The 19,423-nt window shown below is 45.5% G+C and overlaps 1 protein-coding gene across 3 annotated transcripts in view; it reads right to left on the reverse strand.

Annotated features, from left to right (window-relative positions):
- Positions 1 to 4,512: 4,512 nt before the first annotated feature.
- The window catches only part of large2 (LARGE xylosyl- and glucuronyltransferase 2), a 131,388-nt gene continuing 116,477 nt past the window's right edge, over positions 4,513 to 19,423 (reverse strand). For all 3 annotated transcript variants that reach the window (XM_085161763.1, XM_085161756.1, XM_085161747.1), the window contains 5 exons: positions 13,520 to 13,683; positions 13,155 to 13,433; positions 12,272 to 12,418; positions 11,979 to 12,174; positions 4,513 to 7,359 (listed from right to left, as the gene is read on the reverse strand). In XM_085161763.1, the coding sequence (XP_085017889.1) occupies positions 7,162 to 7,359; positions 11,979 to 12,174; positions 12,272 to 12,418; positions 13,155 to 13,433; positions 13,520 to 13,683 (984 nt within the window). In that variant the 3' untranslated portion in view covers positions 4,513 to 7,161. The remainder of the gene's footprint in view (positions 7,360 to 11,978; positions 12,175 to 12,271; positions 12,419 to 13,154; positions 13,434 to 13,519; positions 13,684 to 19,423) is intronic.

Here is a 19,423-nt window from a genome sequence, read left to right on the forward strand (position 1 = left end):
TGTGAGCAAAAACAAAAGCAAAAAAACCTCAGCCTTTCCTATTGGTCGAAAAATGTACCATGTCGACCAATCAAAAAATGATATGGCAACGTGGCATCTAGTTGTTAAGAAACGGGGGGAAGTTTTAGGAGTGATGGCGGTGTTTTGAGATGTGAGAGATTTGCAACGTTTAGCACAAATCTTGTGTAGTTAGTGTGTAGTTAGTGTGTAGTGTAGTCAATAGTTTTGTTGTGTGTGTCAGAACAATGAGGCGACTGCTGAATGTTACAGGTGTTACAGCAGTGATACATCTGCTGCTGTCAGGCCTGCAGGTATCAGGCTGTTGTTCTCCTTCATCTCATAGTGGACAGAAATTATTTTTTGGAGTGACACAAATAATTTGTGTGGCATCAGATTTGATGCAGAACAGCTGATTGTTCTGTAAATAGTTTTAATAGTTTTTAGGTAAACAGCTGCAAAAAACTTTGTTTGCAAAACTCGGTTACTTTTTTGAAGAAGTAACTATATAATTAATTGCCCAACATTGGTCTTTATATCCTGTATTTTGCAGACAGAGAGTTACAGACTCTCTCCCAGACCACAGACTCATAATACAAGTCAGAGCTTTATAAAAAAAAAAAAAAGTTGTGTTTTCAAAATTGGAGTTCAAGTTATTTTTTTACTTCCAATAGTGTTAACATCCTACACAGGTCTTGAACAAGATTTTTTTAAATTTCCATTGTACGTGGGCTAAAGCAGTTAATTAAAAGTAGTCTAACATAAATGTAAATGCTGTAATTTGATTATTTTAATAAACATGTAACTTGGATGGATTCGATGCTGGCATCACCACAGTGCACACGTCTGCTGTTGCTCACAGTGGTCCAAGTGTCCGCTCAGGGAGTTTGTGCGTTCGCTCAGACACGTGAAAAATTAGAGGGAACATTGTTTATGACCCTTTTGGTGAGCAGGAGGTCACACAAACGCACCCCCAAACACAAACACACACATTCTCGCACATGCATTCACACACACACACACACACACACACACACACACACACACACACACACACACACACACACACACACACACACACACACACACATTCTTGCACAGGCATACACACGTGCGCACACATACACACATGGTACCTTATCTTTTATAACCATAGGGGGGGTTACAATGGAAGGTGCTTGTGTGTACTGTAACTGTTGTCAATAAAAGGCGGGAAGTGGAGGCCGGGGTCGAGGTCGTCTGTGGTTGGATTCAGAGTGCTTTCCTGAGACTCCCTTGCGCTAGTAAAATCGCTGTTCGTCTTGCTTCCTTGTCGTTAACAGGAATACGTTTCTAAACCAGCGGGGCCTGTGGAAGCGCAGACCCAACAAGTGATCTTAACAACAGAGCCCCGACTGGCTCCTTTCAACATGGAGAAACAGAAGCTCTGCTTCAAGACATGTCCAAGCCCCCCCCCCCCCCCCCCCCCTTCTTTTTAAGGCTGAGGATTTGCAAAGTTTCTCTTTCAGTCAACACCCAGCTCTCACGGCCGTAGGTCAAGGTGGGGATGTAGATGGACTAAATAAATCCTAGAACATTCAGTTAGATTTGGACTGTTCTTCAAAACCTAACTGAACAGGAAGAGTGAACCGTCTCACTCGCCTTCTTTGAGCCATTCATCCTCGACATCACGCCTTTTAAATCTGTGCTCATTCTCCTTTTCGGACTCTTTTCGCGCAACCCACCTCCTCCCCATCTCCACCTCAGACAGAGCTCTATTCAAGCCTCAGTCTGCATCCTCAGCACCACTAGTGTATAGAGGTGTGTGTGGGGGGGGGTCTATCAAAGGGAATCATATTCAGTTCTTCCAAGTGAGCTCTACTTATTAAAAATGGGATACAAACCGATTTCCTGTTGACATTCTAAAAGCACAGCAGCATTAAAAGGGTTTAAAACATTTGTCCTGTGGAATTTGTGCTTCTGTGCTGTTGTGTGAAATAGATTTCAATACAGAAGTCTTTGCACACGTCTCCTCCCTATATACTCACTCTGATGCATACGGGATGCCATCAAAGAAGCTCTGCCTTTGTCTTCGAGGAATGTCACAGATCACTTTAATGCAGTGATTTTACTGGAAAGCTTTAAAATAACTGCAGTAAAAAACAAGCATGAAAGGTACTTTGAGGTTTCCAGTAAGTTCTTGTACAGCATGTCTTACACTCACATATGGGCTTGGTTAGCCTACATGCAGGGAGGCTGACTAAGAACTGATAAGCTGTTACTAAGAACACTGGAGGTGTGAAGTGGATGTTCACCTGCTGTGAAATGGGAGCTTGAGCGATATTACGTCTATGTGTCATGTGCTAATCATGAGATGAAGACCTGCTCGGCATTTGACGATGTAACGCAGAGAAGCAGAAGGGCATACTACACATATGTAACTATATGTATTTCCATGTTATGCTACATTTTACTATATTTTGGATGCATTTGTAAAAGCTTAAATGCCCCGGGGCACATTGCAGCCCACTCTTTCCCTCATATTCAGAATATTTTGTATTGTCAGCATTTCTGGCTTCACACACACACATACACACACACACACATATATGAATGAAAACATAAATGCTTTTCTAAATGTGTATTCATTTGCTTTTCTACTCTCTCACCCCAATTTGTTAAGAAATGATTCACTTCTGAACAAACTGCAGGCAAAGTTCTGAATCCAATTACTGTATTGTAATTTGCATTAAAAGGGATGAGAGCCATCAGGGGACCTATTCATCCAAAACAATTTGGTTTGTATTTGGAATTTTCACTAGGCCAATTACACACATGGAAGATTCAGCCGGCTTAAAACCACTGACCTTGGCAAATATTCTGAATTCCTGGAGATCCCAAGACATCCTTGGATCCAAATGCTGCAGCGTTTGTTCATTTAATGCTACTTTACCGAGCTTGAGGAGTATTCGCAGAGCGGAGTCGTGTTTGTCAAGAATGCTGAAAAACTAAATACAGACCAAGTGATAAAAAGGGCAAATTTATTTAAAGCACTTACATAGAAAAATATGATCGATTTGAGTCAACAATAATAAATAGAGCGCCTGACTATCCCCAGGCCCTGTCGGTACAACAGTACAATCAATATCCAGTTTCACAATACAGCAAAGGCACTAGCATTTACCACAATCAACAACACGGCAATAGAGGTGGTGTGGGTGGGAGTGGACAGGGAGCAGGGCTCTTCACGGCACCGTCTGGACTCAGTCCTCGTCAAACGGCCGTCACATACACCGTCGCTCGTGACCCACCTCCCACATTTGCCGTATTTGCAGTGGAAATTACACGAGATCTGCTTGAAGTCTTTTCTGCTTGCCTTCCCCTCCCCTCTAAATGCAGGTAGAGATGAAAATTTGTAGAGAATGCTCAAAAACAAAACGACAGCGCGATGCTGCTACAAGCGATAACGCTGCACCTCTGGTACTTGTTTTGTTCTCCTGCGCTACAGGGAAGGATGCCAACATCGTGATCAGCCTGCAGGCAGCTCCAACATAACGTTAAACACGGATGCTTCTGAGCATAACTGACCAAAGCGTTCAAATAACCAAAAACTAAACTAAACTGAAGCAGTAGGACTTATCCATCATGTCCAATGCTACATGTCATAACAACATGACAAATGTATTTCATCATACTTTACTGATTGGAAATGTTGGACAGAGCATCATTAAAAACAAACAGAAAATGAATAAAGTCCAACTGAAATAAATATCTTTCTGCAGCACACTGATCAGTTGTGGAAACTTCAGGAGAAGCATTCTGGTTTGACGGCTGCATTCCAGTTTGCTGCTGTTGGATGTTTACATAGACTGTATATAAAGATGGCTGATGCTGCTCCTTCCTATTACACAAAAGTAAAAGCCAAGGCGGCTGCATAATAGTGAGAGGGGAGCCGGTTCCCTGCCTGATATACATATGAGGGCACAACCTTTGAACTTGAACATGTAGCTGTCAACAGATTTACCGATTCGGACGCTCGCTGTATTCTTGTGATTTTAAAGAAAACCGATTTGTAACCAAGTTATTCGGTTTGATACACGTCAGATATTTTGACTAGACTGGTTGTGCTCTTAGCTTGGTATCAAGATCTGAACTGGGTGCAGGGTTAGCGTTCCCACTGTAAAGACTAACAAACCACCGGCACAAGATGGCAGCACTGATTTCCACGTGATGACATCCTCAACCACACTTTAAGACTGAACGGACATCATCGTTTGAGAAAATCAGATTTCTTATAATCTTCCTCATTAAAATATTTAGTTTTTTTTTTTAAATATTCAGTCACACTGTATTTAATTCTTGATGCTGCACTTTCACGACTCTGTTACTTTTCTAAATGCATCTGAGCAAAGTGCAAATAAATGTGCATCGGTGGGAAAAAAACTAACCATCTTGACTTTATGAAGCCTCAACTGTCATGGTCTCCGTGCCTGCCGGCCCTGCGAGGCTACATGTGTTTGTTTTGTTTTTTCTCTCTCTCTCTCTCTCTCTCTGCCTGGGCGGAGCTCACTGTGGGCTCCCGCCCTTGCCCCACACACCTGACAACAATCAGCTGTCATCACCTGAAGCACTATTTGAGGCTGGAACACAGATCTTCTCGTCGCTGGATGATTGTACTACAGACGTTAGTGATTCTCCCAGCTCATGTGCTTAGTATTTCGTGATTTGACTTTCCTTCCTGGGCCTGTGACCTCCCTACCGTGTGAGCGTGTGTGAGTTTGGGCGAGAAGACGAGAGCGAGTGTGAGAGAGCTTCCCCCTGATTCCCTGGAGTTGGATTTTTTCCCTTCACTGTATATATTGTGCACCGGTGTTGTAAATAAACTGTTTTTGGAGACGTCAAACCGCTCTGCTCTCTGTGACGTCAATGTACCGAAGCTCTTTTGTGCCAGTAACAGATAAAACAAAACAAAAAAAAGCCTTTTGTGTCAGACTTTTACCTGTAACTTTGTTTGGTGGATGTTAAAAGCCTTACAAACAAATGCAACAACAAATATTGCTGGACAGGAAGTTTACTGTAATTGCGCTTGATATCCAGTGACCTCATGCTCTGATTTCACTACATCATTAATTCGTCTCCAGTCACACCGGCCTGCAGGCTCGTCGATTAAGGAGGAATGAGTATTCCCCAACTGGTTGGAGAGTGCTTGGTGGTGGGTGACTGCTGTCCCCCAGTGAAGTTAATCACAAAGAGTGCTGCACTGAAAACTACCCTGTCATTTCTTTGGTTGCTAGAAGATTGCCATGGTCACCTGTAGTTCATATGGAAGACTAGTCTGCAAACACTCACTAACTAATCGTGAAACTGTCAGGTTTCTGGTTGACCTGAAACAGAGAACGTCAGGTGTCAGAGTACAAGTTGTGCATTTCATTGAAAAAATACAACTTTTACTTTGAAGTTTCTCGGGTTTGTGTCGCACTCCTGATAGTTTTACTATCACTCAGTGGTTAGTTAGGGAGCGTTTGCAACTTGGCATTTCACAACAACAACAAAAAAAACTACGGGGGACCGCGTTAACTAAAGCAATCACAAGGTTGTCAGTGCAGGATGTAGTTCTCCAACTGCACCACCCCTCACCAACGTTATTCCTGTGAGAGCGGAGGTTTCCAGGTTCATTGACCCGTCGCTGATATCATGTAACAGGCTATGACACAAAGTTGGGAACACTACACTACTTTTTTACTCTTTGCTTTTCTCTGTCAGTAAAAATTCAAGCACATGTTCTGAGTTAGCCGGTCAGCTGTTTCATTTTAAATAGCTTCAAATCTCATGTAAAATTAGCTTGGCAAAATATTCAATTTGGCAAAGAGAAGAGGACACAGGAGCTTCTTTTTCCTGTTATAATTCAACATCCCCTCGATCTGCATCAGAATAATCTGACAACAAACTGCAGAAATCCTTCAGATTCTAGTCTGCAGGTAAAGTTGGAATAACAATAAACTGAACTTTGGCTGCAGAAACATTTCAGCTGGACTTTACAAAAACAGCAGAACAGTGGGTAAAACAGCACAGTAGATGGCACGTACAATCCAGTGATTCAGACACATTATAAATGTAATGGCACAAAAAAATAAGCTCCTGCCCGTCGCCGTGCTCTTATTTCAAAGCCAATAGCTTCATCTCATCACTGACAATTATGTGTTGTGTTGGTCGTGTGAGTTGGTCCCAATTGGTAATGACACATCTCATCAATAATTTTCTGTTTCCAAGGGAGGAATCATGGGAGAAAAATGTAGATTTTTCCAACATGAAAAGAACGTGTTGTGCAACTCTTTACATGCAAGACAGAAGCAAGCGTGACACTGAAGACGAGCTGTAAGCGTGTTGAAGACGTGCCCAGTGATGCAGCTGGATCGCTCGTTCCGTCTCTCTCTCTGTCACACACACACACACAGCACACACACACACACACACACAGCACATCCCTGAAGCCCACAGAAGAAACTTAAATCGTTTGACCAGGACACTATGGATTTCTTTATAAGAGGTCAGAAAATATAGAAAGAAAAAAAACTGATTCTTGTGTAAAGCCATAATCAAAACATTGTAAATGCAAATGCTCACTATCATTGGTTCAGATTTGCACTGAAGAAAAAAAAAGAAAAGAAAATATTAAATATCTTAGTAAATATCAGGAAAGTGATAAGGCTTAAATCTTTCTCCAGTTCGACGTGCCTCCCAAATATGATTCCTAATGTCGGAAGTTTTTCCCCCAGGTGCCAAATATCCGAATATCCAAATATCCGTGGAGATCGACTGGTTCACTGTGTGTCTGCTTGAAAAAAGCCCTGATTGTCAGAACAAATTGTAAGAATATGGTTGTTGTTTCCTCGCCTTAAAGCTAGTCCCATCAGTTTCCACTCTCGTCTATTGTCCCCTTCGGCCGTGTCAGAGTCCCGCGTTACAAATCCGCAGCTGTGCTGTCCTGTTTTGGTTTTCGTCTCTGCGTCCGGTCCTCAGTCACTCCGAGTTGCAGTCGACTGGAGAATTAATGCACAGGAGCCCGGGGATGCTCAAAAGGGCTGTAAAGCTTATATCCACACTCGATACACTCCAAGCCCCTCCAGCGTCAGTACACGTCGGAGCTCGCAGGGCTGACAGAGCTGCTCTTAACAAGTCTACTTTCTAGATGTTTCTCTGGGCAGTGAGGTACTTGAGAGCTGCAGAGCCATACTTCCTGGACAGATCCTGGTGGAACTCATCCTTCAGGGTGTTCAGACAGTTGCGGTAGCTGGAGCTGGAGCGAAACTTAGAGATGTCGAAGCTGGGAGCGTGGGGCATGTGGATCATGAAAGCATTCGGCAGGACCATCAAGTCATACTCCTGAAAAGAAGAAAGAGATGATAAATGGAGAACAAATGCATTTTCAAATGGCTTTCAGCCTCCACTCACAGTTTGGGTAAGTTTATCAAAACACGATGGGACGGGTTAAATACACCCTTTAAGAATATTAATTTTATGCTACAGTCACGTGGGGGAAAAGCCAAAAATGATGACCAAAATTATCGTGAGTGTGTACACTGAACTTGCAATCTTTGGTTGCCCAGGTCTGCAACAAGAAGGTGATAAAATGGCAATAACCTGGAGTTCATCTGTTTGCAATTACATGCAATCTCTTTGTGACAATATGGCAATTAACTGTGATCAATTGGTAAAAAATTGCAAATCTTTCCCATTACACAGAAATTCATATTAAATCTCAAACACAAACACACATTGCTCCACAATAGTGGTTGCTATGGTGAATGGATGTGGACAATGCTTCATTTTAGATTTAGGCTCCACACTGCATCATGGTTAGATGGCTGCTGGAACACAGTCATTTCCCAGCTTCTGGGATGCATAAACTGTACGTTATCTCCCACGAGGAGCATGGTTTTGGTTCTGCTGGAAGTCTTTTTCCTTTTAAAATATGGCGTTATTTTTGTGCCACTATTCTGAGTGCATGTAAAAAAAAATTGCAGGTGCAAGTGTTGCATTTTGAGGAGAAATTTATTTTGAGCGAAGAAAAGCTAAATTTGAGTCAACAAAATTCATTGCTGCGTGCAAAAAATGTATTTCAGTGTTTGCTATTATCCACACACACACAATAGCAGCCCCTCTCGCTCAGTTTTTGCATTTGTGCTCACTCGCAATGTGTTGCTCGCACTCTCAACATTTCTGCTCGTGCGCGCTCAACTCTTTCTCTACAGTTATATTTGTGCCACAAAACCAGCCAATCACAGAGTTGGATGCAAAAATATCTGATTGCTGTTCTGGTCTCCAATCAGCTGGAAATGACGAAATGCAATATCCCAGAATACATTTCGTCCAAAACTCAAACAAGGCAGTGGCGGAGTTTGAAATATTACTCTTTCTGGGTCACAAAATAAACTTTTAAGATATTTTCATGCGAGAATGTTTCTGTGTAAACTTCAAATATTGGCTTGATTTATCAAGACATCACATATTTGCATAAGTGCTCTAACGTTTTCGGAGATGCCTGTTACCCTCCAGCTGACTGGGTGGGAACTCGGGTTAAACATAATATAAAAGGCTGAACTGACAAAAATTCGGCCGACTACACCACCATAAACCATAAAGCCTTTGAACTAAAACGAACGATGTTGTGACAGTGATCTACAGGGTGGGCCATTTATATGGATACACCGTAATAACATGGGAATGGTTGGTGATATTAAAGTCCTGTTTGTGGCACATTAGTATATGTGAGGGGGCAAACTCCCAAGATGGGTGGTGACCATGGTGGCCATTTAGAAGTCGGCCATCTTGGATACAACTTTTGTTTTTTCAATAGGAAGAGGGCCATGTGACACATCAAACTTCTTGGTAATGTCACAAGAAAAACAATGGTGTGCTTGGTTTCAACGTAACTTTATTCTTTCATGAGTTATTTACAAGTTTCTGACCACTTATAAAATGTGTTCAATGTGCTGCCCATTGTGTTGGATTGTCAATGCAACCCTCTTCTCCCACTCTTCACACACTGATAGCAACACCGTAAGAGAAATGCCAGCACAGGCATCCAGTATCTGTAGTTTCAGGTGCTGCACATCTCGTATCTTCACACCATAGACAATTGCCTTCAGATGACCCCAAAGATAAAAGTCTAAGGGGGTCAGATCGGGAGACCTTGGGGGTCATTCAACTGGCCCACGACGACCAATTCACTTTCCAGGAAACTGTTGATCTAGGAATGCTCGGACCTGGCACCCATAATGTGGTGGTGCACCATCTTGCTGGAAAAACTCAGGGAACGTGCCAGCTTCAGTGCATAAAGAGGGAAACACATCATCATGTAGCAATTTCAAATATCCAGTGGCCTTGAGGTTTCCATTGATGAAGAATGGACCCAGGTGTCTATGAAGGTTCTCAGTCATCCAGGTCATCGTAGTCAAAGGACGATGACCATTCTTGGACCTTTGACCAAGAATGGACCAACTACCGTTGTACCCCATGTACCACACCAAACCATCACTTTTGTTGTTCCAACAGTCTTGGAGGGATCCATCCAATGTGGGTTAGTGTCAGACCAATAGCGGTGGTTTTGTTTGTTAACTTCACCATACACATAAGTTTGCCTCATCACTGAACAAAATCTTCTGTGTGAACTGAGAGTCCTGTTCCAATTTTTGTTTTGCCCATTCTGCAAATTCTGTGCGCCGATCTGGGTCATCCTCGTTGAGATGCTGCAGTAGCTGGAGTTTGTAAGGGTGCCATTTGTGAGTAGCTAATATCCTCCGATGTTCGACTAATGCCACTCTCCAGTTACATGCGGCGAGTGCTACGCTGTGGGCTCTTGCTGAATGAAGCTAGGACAGCCACTGATGTTTCTTCATTAGTGACAGTTTTCTTGCGTCCAGATTTTGGCAAATCCAACACTGAACCAGTTTCATGAAACTTAGCAAGCAGTTTGCTAACTGTAGCATCGGAGATTGGTGGTCTCGTAGGGTGTCTTGCATTGAAATCTGCTGCAAAGACCCGGTTACTGCGCTCACCAGATATCAACACAATTCCGCTCCTCACGTGTTAACCTCTTCGACATGTCAATGGCTGTGAACAAAGAGAAACTTGTAAATAACTCATGAAAGAATAAAGTTACGTTGAAACCAAGCACACCATTGTTTTTCTGTCACATGGCCCTCTTCCTATTGAAAAAACATTTTGGCAACACTGGCATTTCTCCTGCGGTGTTGCTATCAGTGTGTGAAGAGTGGGAGAAGAGGGTTGCCTTGACAATCCAACACAATGGGCAGCACGTTGAACACATTTTATAAGTGGTCAGAAACTTGTAAATAACTAATGAAAGAATAAAGTTACGTTGAAACCAAGCACACCATTGTTTTTCTTGTGACATTACCAATAAGTGTGATGTGTCACATGGCCCTATTCCTATTGAAAAAACAAAAGTTGTATCCAAGATGGCCGACTTCTAAATGGTCACCATGGTCACCACCCATCTTGAGGAGTTTGCCCCCTCACATATACTAATGTGCCACAAACAGGACTTTAATATCACCAACCATTCCCATGTTATTACGGTGTATCCATATAAATGGCCCACCCTGTACACATGTATGATTTGAATCACCTTCATGTTTCCAAACTGATATCATGGCCAGCAGCTTTTACAGCTGTGGCTCCAGCAAACATCAGCTGATACTCCATCCATCCATCCATCCATTCGCTTCCGCTTATCCTTTTCAGGGTCGCGGGGGGCGCTGGAGCCTATCCCAGCTGTCATAGGGCGAGAGGCGGGGTACACCCTGGACAGGTCGCCAGTCTGTCACAGGGCCAACACACAGGGACAGACAACCATTCGCACTCACATTCACTCGCACATTCACACCTAATGGCAATTTGGATTTTCCAATTAACCTATCCCCACAAGCTGCATGTCTTTGGACGGTGGGAGGAAGCCGGAGTACCCGGAGAGAACCCATGCAAACACGGGGAGAACATGCAAACTCCACACAGAAAGATCCCGGCCTGATGTTGGAATTGAACTCAGGACCTTCTTGCTGTGCGGCAACAGTGCTAACCACCGTGCCACCGTGCTGCCCCATCAGCTGATACTGGAAAGTAATATTAAATATTAAAAGAGACTTCCTCCTTCCCACTAAGGATCCTGCTCATAGGGGATCAGTGGGGTACTCTCTGTAATATAGTAGGACTGTTGCCTTATTTTAAAAAAAGCACATGAATGTTGCTGTGAAGTTGCTCAATCATTACATTACACACAATAGGCACACAATAATTTATATGACATTTATATGACACTGAGTAAAACAAGCATCTGAGATCCTACAGCCCAGCCAGACTCCCACATACTGACTGTGAGCTCATGTGACACACAGATTACAACTGCAATTAAATTTAATTACATTATACATTATGCATATGAGGCACAGACCAAAGACCATCAGCAAGAAGCTTGATGAGAAGGCGATTAATCAGAAATGGAAGAAATATAAAACGACCATCACTCTCCCCTCTGTCTGGAGCTCCACATGAGCTCTTGCCTCATGGGGTGAAGATGATCATGAGAAAGATGGTGGACCACAGACACCAAGAACACCACACTGGACTGATATCTAGCAGCGCTTGCAAGGTCCTCCTGTTCAAGGAGGCACGTGACTTAGGTTTAAAAATCCAAATGATTCAGAAAAGGCTGTGTGGTCATATGAAACCAAAATCAAGCTCTTTAGCATCAACTCGATGTGCCACGTTTGGAGAAAGAGAAAGTCAAGCATGGAAACATTATACTTTTCTGCTAAGGACGGGACAACTTCACGGACATCTGAGTTGACAAGCGATCGGCAAGAAACACGAAAGGATTTACTCTTAAATCGGTTTATAACTGATTACTATCCCCCCACCCCACCCAGTCGTTCTTCCCCTGCCATCTTTGACCAGATTATTGTGTACATGAGCACGTTTACCTGTGCATCCAGCTCCATGATATGGGACACCTTGTTCCAGCCAAAACCCACAAAGCGCTGGTCGTACTCGGGACATTCTCTTCTCACCACAACGTACGGCTCAAAGTCTGGCTCCCACTCCACCTTATAGGGCGTGGTGGCCGTTCGCCATTTGGCATAGTTGGTAGGCGCGTGACCCTTTGGCCACACATGATACCTGTGACAGGCAGGAAGAAGGAGACATTGCCAGTTAAATAATGCTCCAATCATCATCGACTGATCAGAAAAGTTCATTTTGGGTCGTAATTAGAAACCTGAAGGTGTAGAGAGTCCCCATGTCCAGCATGGAGAGCAGCTCGGCTTTGGATTTGGGGAAGGACAGACGGTAACGAAGGGTCTCGAAAGCTGGAACCACCAGAGCCTTCTTTGTGTGAGCCATGTCCATCTGCACCACCGACTTTCTGCAGCAGCAAACAGGAAGTGAGAGGCAGCTAAAGCAGCACGTATCTACCAACAGGGATGACTAAACCCTCAAAAACAGGTTTGCAGTCTGAAAGTTCAAAGTAAGTAAAACATCCAGAAATGCCATAAATAATGAATAATGAATGATTTTTGGTTCTTGGTTAGGAAAACGACTCCAAAAGGATTTTATGCAGGACTCATGACTCACCTCTAATGCTGGGCTCAGACTACACAGCACTTTGTGATCAGTGCGCCTCCTATTAGGCGGATATAAGCGAGTCAAAAACACTCGCAATGAATTGGCAAATAGACAGAAAACCTAGACCGAATCATGGCAGGAATATCCTGGTGGAAAGGAGGGAAATGTCATCTCTTCTTTGTCCAATAATAATTTTAAGTAGTGTTAAAATATTTTTACTCTTGTTTTCAGTTCATCTTGTGTAGCAGGAGAGCGTCCTCACTGAGGAGCAAACACCGCTTCCACTCGCAGCAATAAGGAAAATGAGTCAGCGCAGAACCAACGGATGTCACAGCGCAGCATTACAACCTCTAAGCACAGCGGAAAGTCAAGGTGTACGCCTCAGAGATCATTACTCTATTTTATTTTAGTCAGTGGTAAGCTAAGGGTATCAAAAGTACAGTTATAACACCACATCTGTATGTAACACTCTCCAAAAAAAAAAAAAAAAAACAAGCCATGAAAAGGTTTTCTTACAACAGGACAGTCGGACTTACCTCAGGTAATCATAGAGACCGTACATTGGCAGGAAGTCCACGTCAGTCAGGAACACGTAGGGTGTGTTGGCATTCTTCAGGGCCACGTTCCTCACCAGGTTGACTGGGTAGAACTGGCCCTCCTTGTAGACAATGTGGTAACCCACGTTCTTGCGGTTCTTGAGGACCTCGGAGGCCTGGGCGTAACGCAGGAACTGCTGAGCCTCAGCGTCAGACATGTAGAGAGCTAGGCTGATGGGGCCTTCCCAGTGCTTACAGATGGCCTCCAGCATCTGCAGCCTGTAGCACGCACACACGGTCATTTCACACATTTTAAAGCACACAGATCCACGCCAGGAGACGATTACAGTACACGGGTTCAGTACCTGTCCATGGAGAGCTGGGCCACCAGAGTGATGTCAGTGTTGTCCTCAGTGGGCGTGTAGTCATACTGCAGGAAATACAGGTGAACTCGGTGCACTGTCAGTCGCTCTCGACGGAAGTCGTAACACTGATCGTCCTCGTCCAGCTCCTCCAGAGCCTTTTGTAGCTGAGCAAAAGTACACACAGTTACAACAGTTAAATGTCATTTTCAATTTCCTTTATCTTCTAACCCAACGGTCCCCAACCCCCAAGCCACCGACTGGTACCAGTCCGTGAGTCGTTTGTCATTAGTATAGAATAGAATAGAATAGAATAGAATTCAACTTTATTGTCATTGCACATGCCATAGGTACAGGGCAACGAAATGCAGTTTGCATCCATCCAGAAGTGCTTTAGCCATGATATAGATATATCTTCTTTCCTGTAGATGTCCTTTATGGCAGGAAGTGGTGCTCCGGCGATGCGCTGGGCAGTTTTCATGACCCTCAGCAACGCCTTCCGGTCCGAGACAGAGCAGTTCCCGTACCAAACTGTTATACAGTTGGTCAGGATGCTCTCGATGGTGCAGCGATAGAAGTTCACCAGGATGTCTGAGGACAGGTGGTTCTTCCTCAGAGTCCTCAAGAAGAAGAGGCGCTGGTGAGCCTTCTTGACCAGCTTGGAGCAGTTGGTTGTCCAGATCAGATCCTCGGAGATGTGGACTCCCAGGAACTTGAAGCTGCTCACACGCTCCACAGCCGTCCCCTTAATGTGGATGGGTGGATGTGGGTCAGCATTCCTCCTGTAGTCCACGATGAGCTCCTTGGTCTTCTCAGTGTTAAGCAGCAGGTTGTTTGTGTCGCACCACTCAGCCAGACAATCCACCTCCTCCCTGTAGGTCACCGTGGTGTCATCTGCAAACTTAATGATGGAGTTGGAACCACCGGCAGGTCTGCAGTCGTGGGTGAAGAGGGAGTAGAGGAAAGGGCTCATCACACAGCCTTGTGGTACACTGGTGTTCATTGTGATTGTAGATGAGCAGCGGTTATCCAGCCGGACATGTTGGGGGTGGTTGGTCAGGAAGTCCAGTAACCATTTGCAGATGAGGGAACTGATGCCCAGGTCTGTCAGTTTCCTGATGAGTTGTGAGGGGAGGATTGTATTGAATGCTGAACTGAAGTCTATAAACAGCATTCTGGCGTAGATTAGATTAGAGATTAGATTAGATAAAACTTTATTAATCCCTCGGGTGGGTTCCTCTGGGAAATTTGTTTTTCCAAAAAGCACAGCACCGACAGAAGTTGCAGAGTTAAGAATATTATATATATATATATATATATACACACATATATAAAAACAAAGACATATATAGATAAAATATACAAGGGGGATAAATAGAATAAATAGGAATAAAAATAAAAATAAAAATACAAGTGAATTGCACATTTCAAGTATGGAGTCTATTGCACCGCTGATTATTAACAAAAAGTATTGCACAAAAGGTATTGCACAGTGAAGAGAAGAGGCACTACAGCTTAGTTGTTCCCCCCTCCTTTGTCCTCCTGTTTCCCCTCCCTCTCCCCTCCAGAGAGGAGTTAAACAGTTTGATGGCGCGTGGGACAAAGGAGTTTTTAAGTCTGTTGGTTCTTGTCTTTGGGAGAAGCAACCTGTCACTGAACAGACTCTTCTGGTTGTTTATGGCCGTGTGCAGAGGATGCCCAGCATTGTCCATAATGTCCAGCAGTTTCTTTAGTGTCCTTTTCTCTGCCACTGACACCAGAGTGTCAGATGAGTCCTTCTTTGCTGTGCTGCTCCCCCAGCACACCACAGCATAGAAAAGTACTCCAGCAACCACCGACTGGTAAAACATCCTCAGGAGCTTCCTGCAGATGTTAAAAGACCTCAGCCTCCTGAGGAAGTACAGTCGGCTTTGGGCTTTTTTGTACAGGTGCTCTGTGTTGCATGACCAGTCCAGTTTGTTGTCCACCCACAGCCCGAGGTACTTGTACTTGTTGACCACCTCCACCTCCTTCCCCTCTATCTGAACCGGCAGTGGACCTGCTCTGGACCTCCCGAAGTCCACAACCAGTTCCTTAGTCTTTGAGGTGTTGAGTTGCAGGTGGTTTGTGTGACTCCATGTGACAAAGTTCCTCACCAGACTTCTGTACTCCTCTTCCTGGTCATCCCAGATACACCCCATGATGGCTGTGTCGTCTGCAAACTTATGAATGTGGCATAATTCAGAGTTGTAGCAGAAGTCAGAGGTGTACAGGGTGAATAGAGGGGACAGCACAGTTCCCTGTGGTGCTCCTGTGCTGCTGACCACAGTGTCAGACGTGATGTCCTTCAGCCTGACGTACTGTGGCCTGTCGGTGAGGTAGTCGGAGATCCAAGCCACCAGGCAGGGGTCCACCTCCATCCTGTTCAGTTTCTCCTGGAGCAGACAGGGCCGGATGGTATTAAAGGCACTGGAAAAGTCAAGAAACAGGATCCTGACCGTGCCTTTTCCCCCATCGAGGTGTGAGTGGGCTCTATGCAGGAGGTACAGGATGGCATCCTCCACTCCGACACCCACCTTGTAGGCGAACTGTAGTGGGTCCTGGGCATGTTGTACCTGTGGTCGGAGGAGGTTGAGGAAGAGCCGCTCTAGAGTCTTCATAAGATGTGATGTCAGTGCCACCGGTCGGAAGTCATTCAGCTCATTGGGCCGGTTCCTTTTGGGGACCGGGACGATGCAGGATGTCTTCCATAGGGCGGGCACTCTCCCCAGTCGCAGACTGAGATTGAAGACTCGTTGTAGCGGCTCCCCAAGTTCAGCAGCACACGCCTTTAGCATCCTCGGACACACCTTGTCCGGACCTGCTGCCTTTCTGGGGCGAAGCTTCCTCAGTTGTCTCCTGACCTGATCCACTGTGACACTGGGAGATGATTGGAAGGAGGAGGGGAGATGTCCTGCTGTTGAGAGAGGGGTTGGAGGAGGGGGGTGTCATCATAGTGTCAGGAAGGGGGGGAAGCAAGGGAGGTAGGAGAGTGGGGAGAGGGCTCTGTAGTAAAGGTGAGGGTGAGGGTGGGGGGGTTGTGGGCTGGTCAAACCTGTTGAAGAAGTTGTTGAGTTCGTTTGCCTTCTCCACAGTCCCCCCCACTGTGCTGTTCTTGGTGTTGTGGCCTGTGATGGTTTTCACCCCATTCCAGACCTCCCTCATATTGTTCCTCTCCAACTTCTGCTCCACCTTCCTCCTGTAGGTGTCCTTTGCTTCCCTCAGGCAGCGTTTCACCTCCCGCTGTGCTGCTTTCATCTCCTCCTTCACTTTGCTCCTGAAAGCCTTCTTCTTCATGTTGAGGACAGCTTTGACTTCCTGTGTTACCCAAGGTTTGTTATTAGGGTAACACCGTACCGTCTTAGCAGGGGCGACCGTGTCCACACAAAAGTTGAGGTAGTCTGTAAGACAGTGTGTCGCCCCCTCTATGTCCTCACCATGTGGGCTCAGAAGCACGTCCCAGTCTGTGGTGTCATAACAGTCTCTCAGAGCATCCTCTTTTTCTGGGGTCCATCTCCTGATGGAGCGTGTTGTGACAGGCTGCCTTTGGACGAGGGGTGTGTATTGTGGCTGTAGGCAAACCAGGTTGTGGTCTGACTTCCCTAGTGGGGGGAGGGGGGTGGCTGTGTATGCATCTCTCACATTAGCATACAGTAGGTCAATTGTCCTGTTGCTCCTTGTGGGACAGTTCACAAACTGGTGAAAAGCAGCCAGAGTAGAATCCAGTGTGGCATGATTAAAGTCTCCAGATATAATAATGAAAGCCTCTGGGTTTTGTGTCTGAAGTCTTGCTGTGACTGTGTGTATTTTCTCACAGGCAGCTGTTGCGTCGCCCTTCGGAGGGATGTAAACACACACACAGATCACATGACTGAACTCCCGAGGTAGATAATATGGCCGCAAGCTAACAGCTAGCAGCTCCAGGTCCGGACGGCATACCGAAACTTTAACGGAGACGTGTCCGGGGTTGCAGTATCTGTTGTTAACGTAGACAATGAGTCCCCCACCTCTGCTTTTTCCGCTGGCCTGCGTGTCCCTATCGGCTCTCACGGATGTGAAACCGCATAGGTCTACGTTAGCCTGTGGCGGTTGTTCAGAGCGCACAGTTCGTCCATTTTATTCGGTAGCGAGTTCACGTTGCCCATTATCACTGTCTGGATTGATGGTTTGAATCGCCTCCGGTGATCCGCTTTCCTCGCTCCAGCCTTGCAGCCTCTGTAGCTCCTCTTTATCTCAGCCGGGATGTTGTGTCGCATGCCGGTCTGTCCCTTTGTTCTTAGAGCCAGCAGCTCCGCTCTCGAGTAGATGAAGGAGCTGGTTCCAGAAGTTTTAAAAAGTGCATTATCCATCTTGTATCGCTATATCTAAGAGGTAGAAGTACAGTAACTAGAGGAAGGTGAAATAAAGTTTGAAAGCCTAGTCTAAAAAAAGTTAAAAGTTAAGAAAAAGTGCGGTGTTGCAGAGCTACTTGGAAAGGCTGCCGTCACTCCAGCGCCATCTTACATTATTCGGCGTAGGTGTTGTTGTTGTCCAGGTGTGAGAGGACAGAGTGCAGTGCGATGGAGACTGCATCCTCTGTGCTCCTGTTCTGGCAGTATGCGAATTGGTGGGGGTCCAGGGTGGGGGGGAGACAGGATTTGAAGTGTGCTAGGACCAGCTGCTCTAAGCACTTAGTGATGATGGGGGTGAGTGCTACTGGGCGGTAGTCGTTGAGGCTTGATGGGTTAGAGTTTTTGGGTATCGGGACGATGGAGGTGGATTTGAAGCAGGCCGGTACCACAGCGTGGGCCAAGGACAGATTGAATATGTCTGTCAGCACTCCTGCAAGCTCCCCAGAACACGCTCTGAGAACACGCCCGGGGATGCCATCAGGGCCTGCAGCCTTGTGGACATTGATCCTGCTCAGCACCGCTCCTACATCAGTGGGGGAGAGAGTCAGAGGTTGGTGGTCTGGCGTCACGTTTGCTTTGGTTGTGGTTGTGGGGTTCCCTCGCTCAAAACGAGCATAAAAGTTGTTGAGCTCGTTGAGGAAGGAGACATCAGAGGATGCGGGGGAGGGTTTGGTGGTCCTGTAGTCTGTAATGGTCTGGAGTCCTTGCCACATGCGGTTGGACTTGGAGAAGTGTTCTTCTACCTTCTTTTTGTAGTGGTGTTTGGCTTTTTTGATGCCCTTCTTTAGATTAGCCATGGCTGTACTGCAGGCATGTGCATCTCCTGACCTAAAGGCGGTGTTGCGGGCCTTCAGGAGGAGACGAACATCCCGGTTCATCCAAGGCTTCTGGTTGGGGTACATGGTGATCCGTTTCTGGGTGGTGACACTGTCTGTGGTTTTGGAGATGTAATCCAGTACAGATGAGGTGTACTGGTACAGGTCTGTGTGGGTGAACATATTCCAGTCTGTGTTTTTAAATCTGTCCTGGAGCACTGCGTCTGTCCCCGCTGGCCACACTTTAATTGTCCTCACAGCAGGTTTTACACGTTGGATGAGTGGTGAATACCGAGGTGTGAGGAACAGGGAGAGATGGTCCGATTGTCCAATGTGGGGGAGGGGTGTGGCTTTGTAGGCTCCAGCCAGGTTGGAATAAACATGGTTTAAAGTCTTGTCTCCTCTGGTGTGGCAGGAGACATGTTGGTGGAATCTGGGGAGGACTGTCTTTAAGTTGGTGTGGTTGAAGTCGCCAGCAACAATAAAAGCAGCCTCGGGGTGTTTATTCTGGTGTTTGTTAATGGCTGCAGAAAGTTCTTTCATGGCCGACCTAGCATTAGCGTCAGGGGGGATATAAACTGCAGTGAGTATGATCGAAGTGAGTTCTCTGGGGAGATAATGAGGTCCGCATTTGACCATTAAAAACTCCGCATTAGGTGAGCAGTGACTCCCAGTAGTAGTGG

The sequence above is a fragment of the Neolamprologus multifasciatus genome, chromosome 1 (assembly GCF_963576455.1).
Source record: "Neolamprologus multifasciatus chromosome 1, fNeoMul1.2, whole genome shotgun sequence".
NCBI classification, from domain to species: domain Eukaryota; kingdom Metazoa; phylum Chordata; class Actinopteri; order Cichliformes; family Cichlidae; genus Neolamprologus; species Neolamprologus multifasciatus.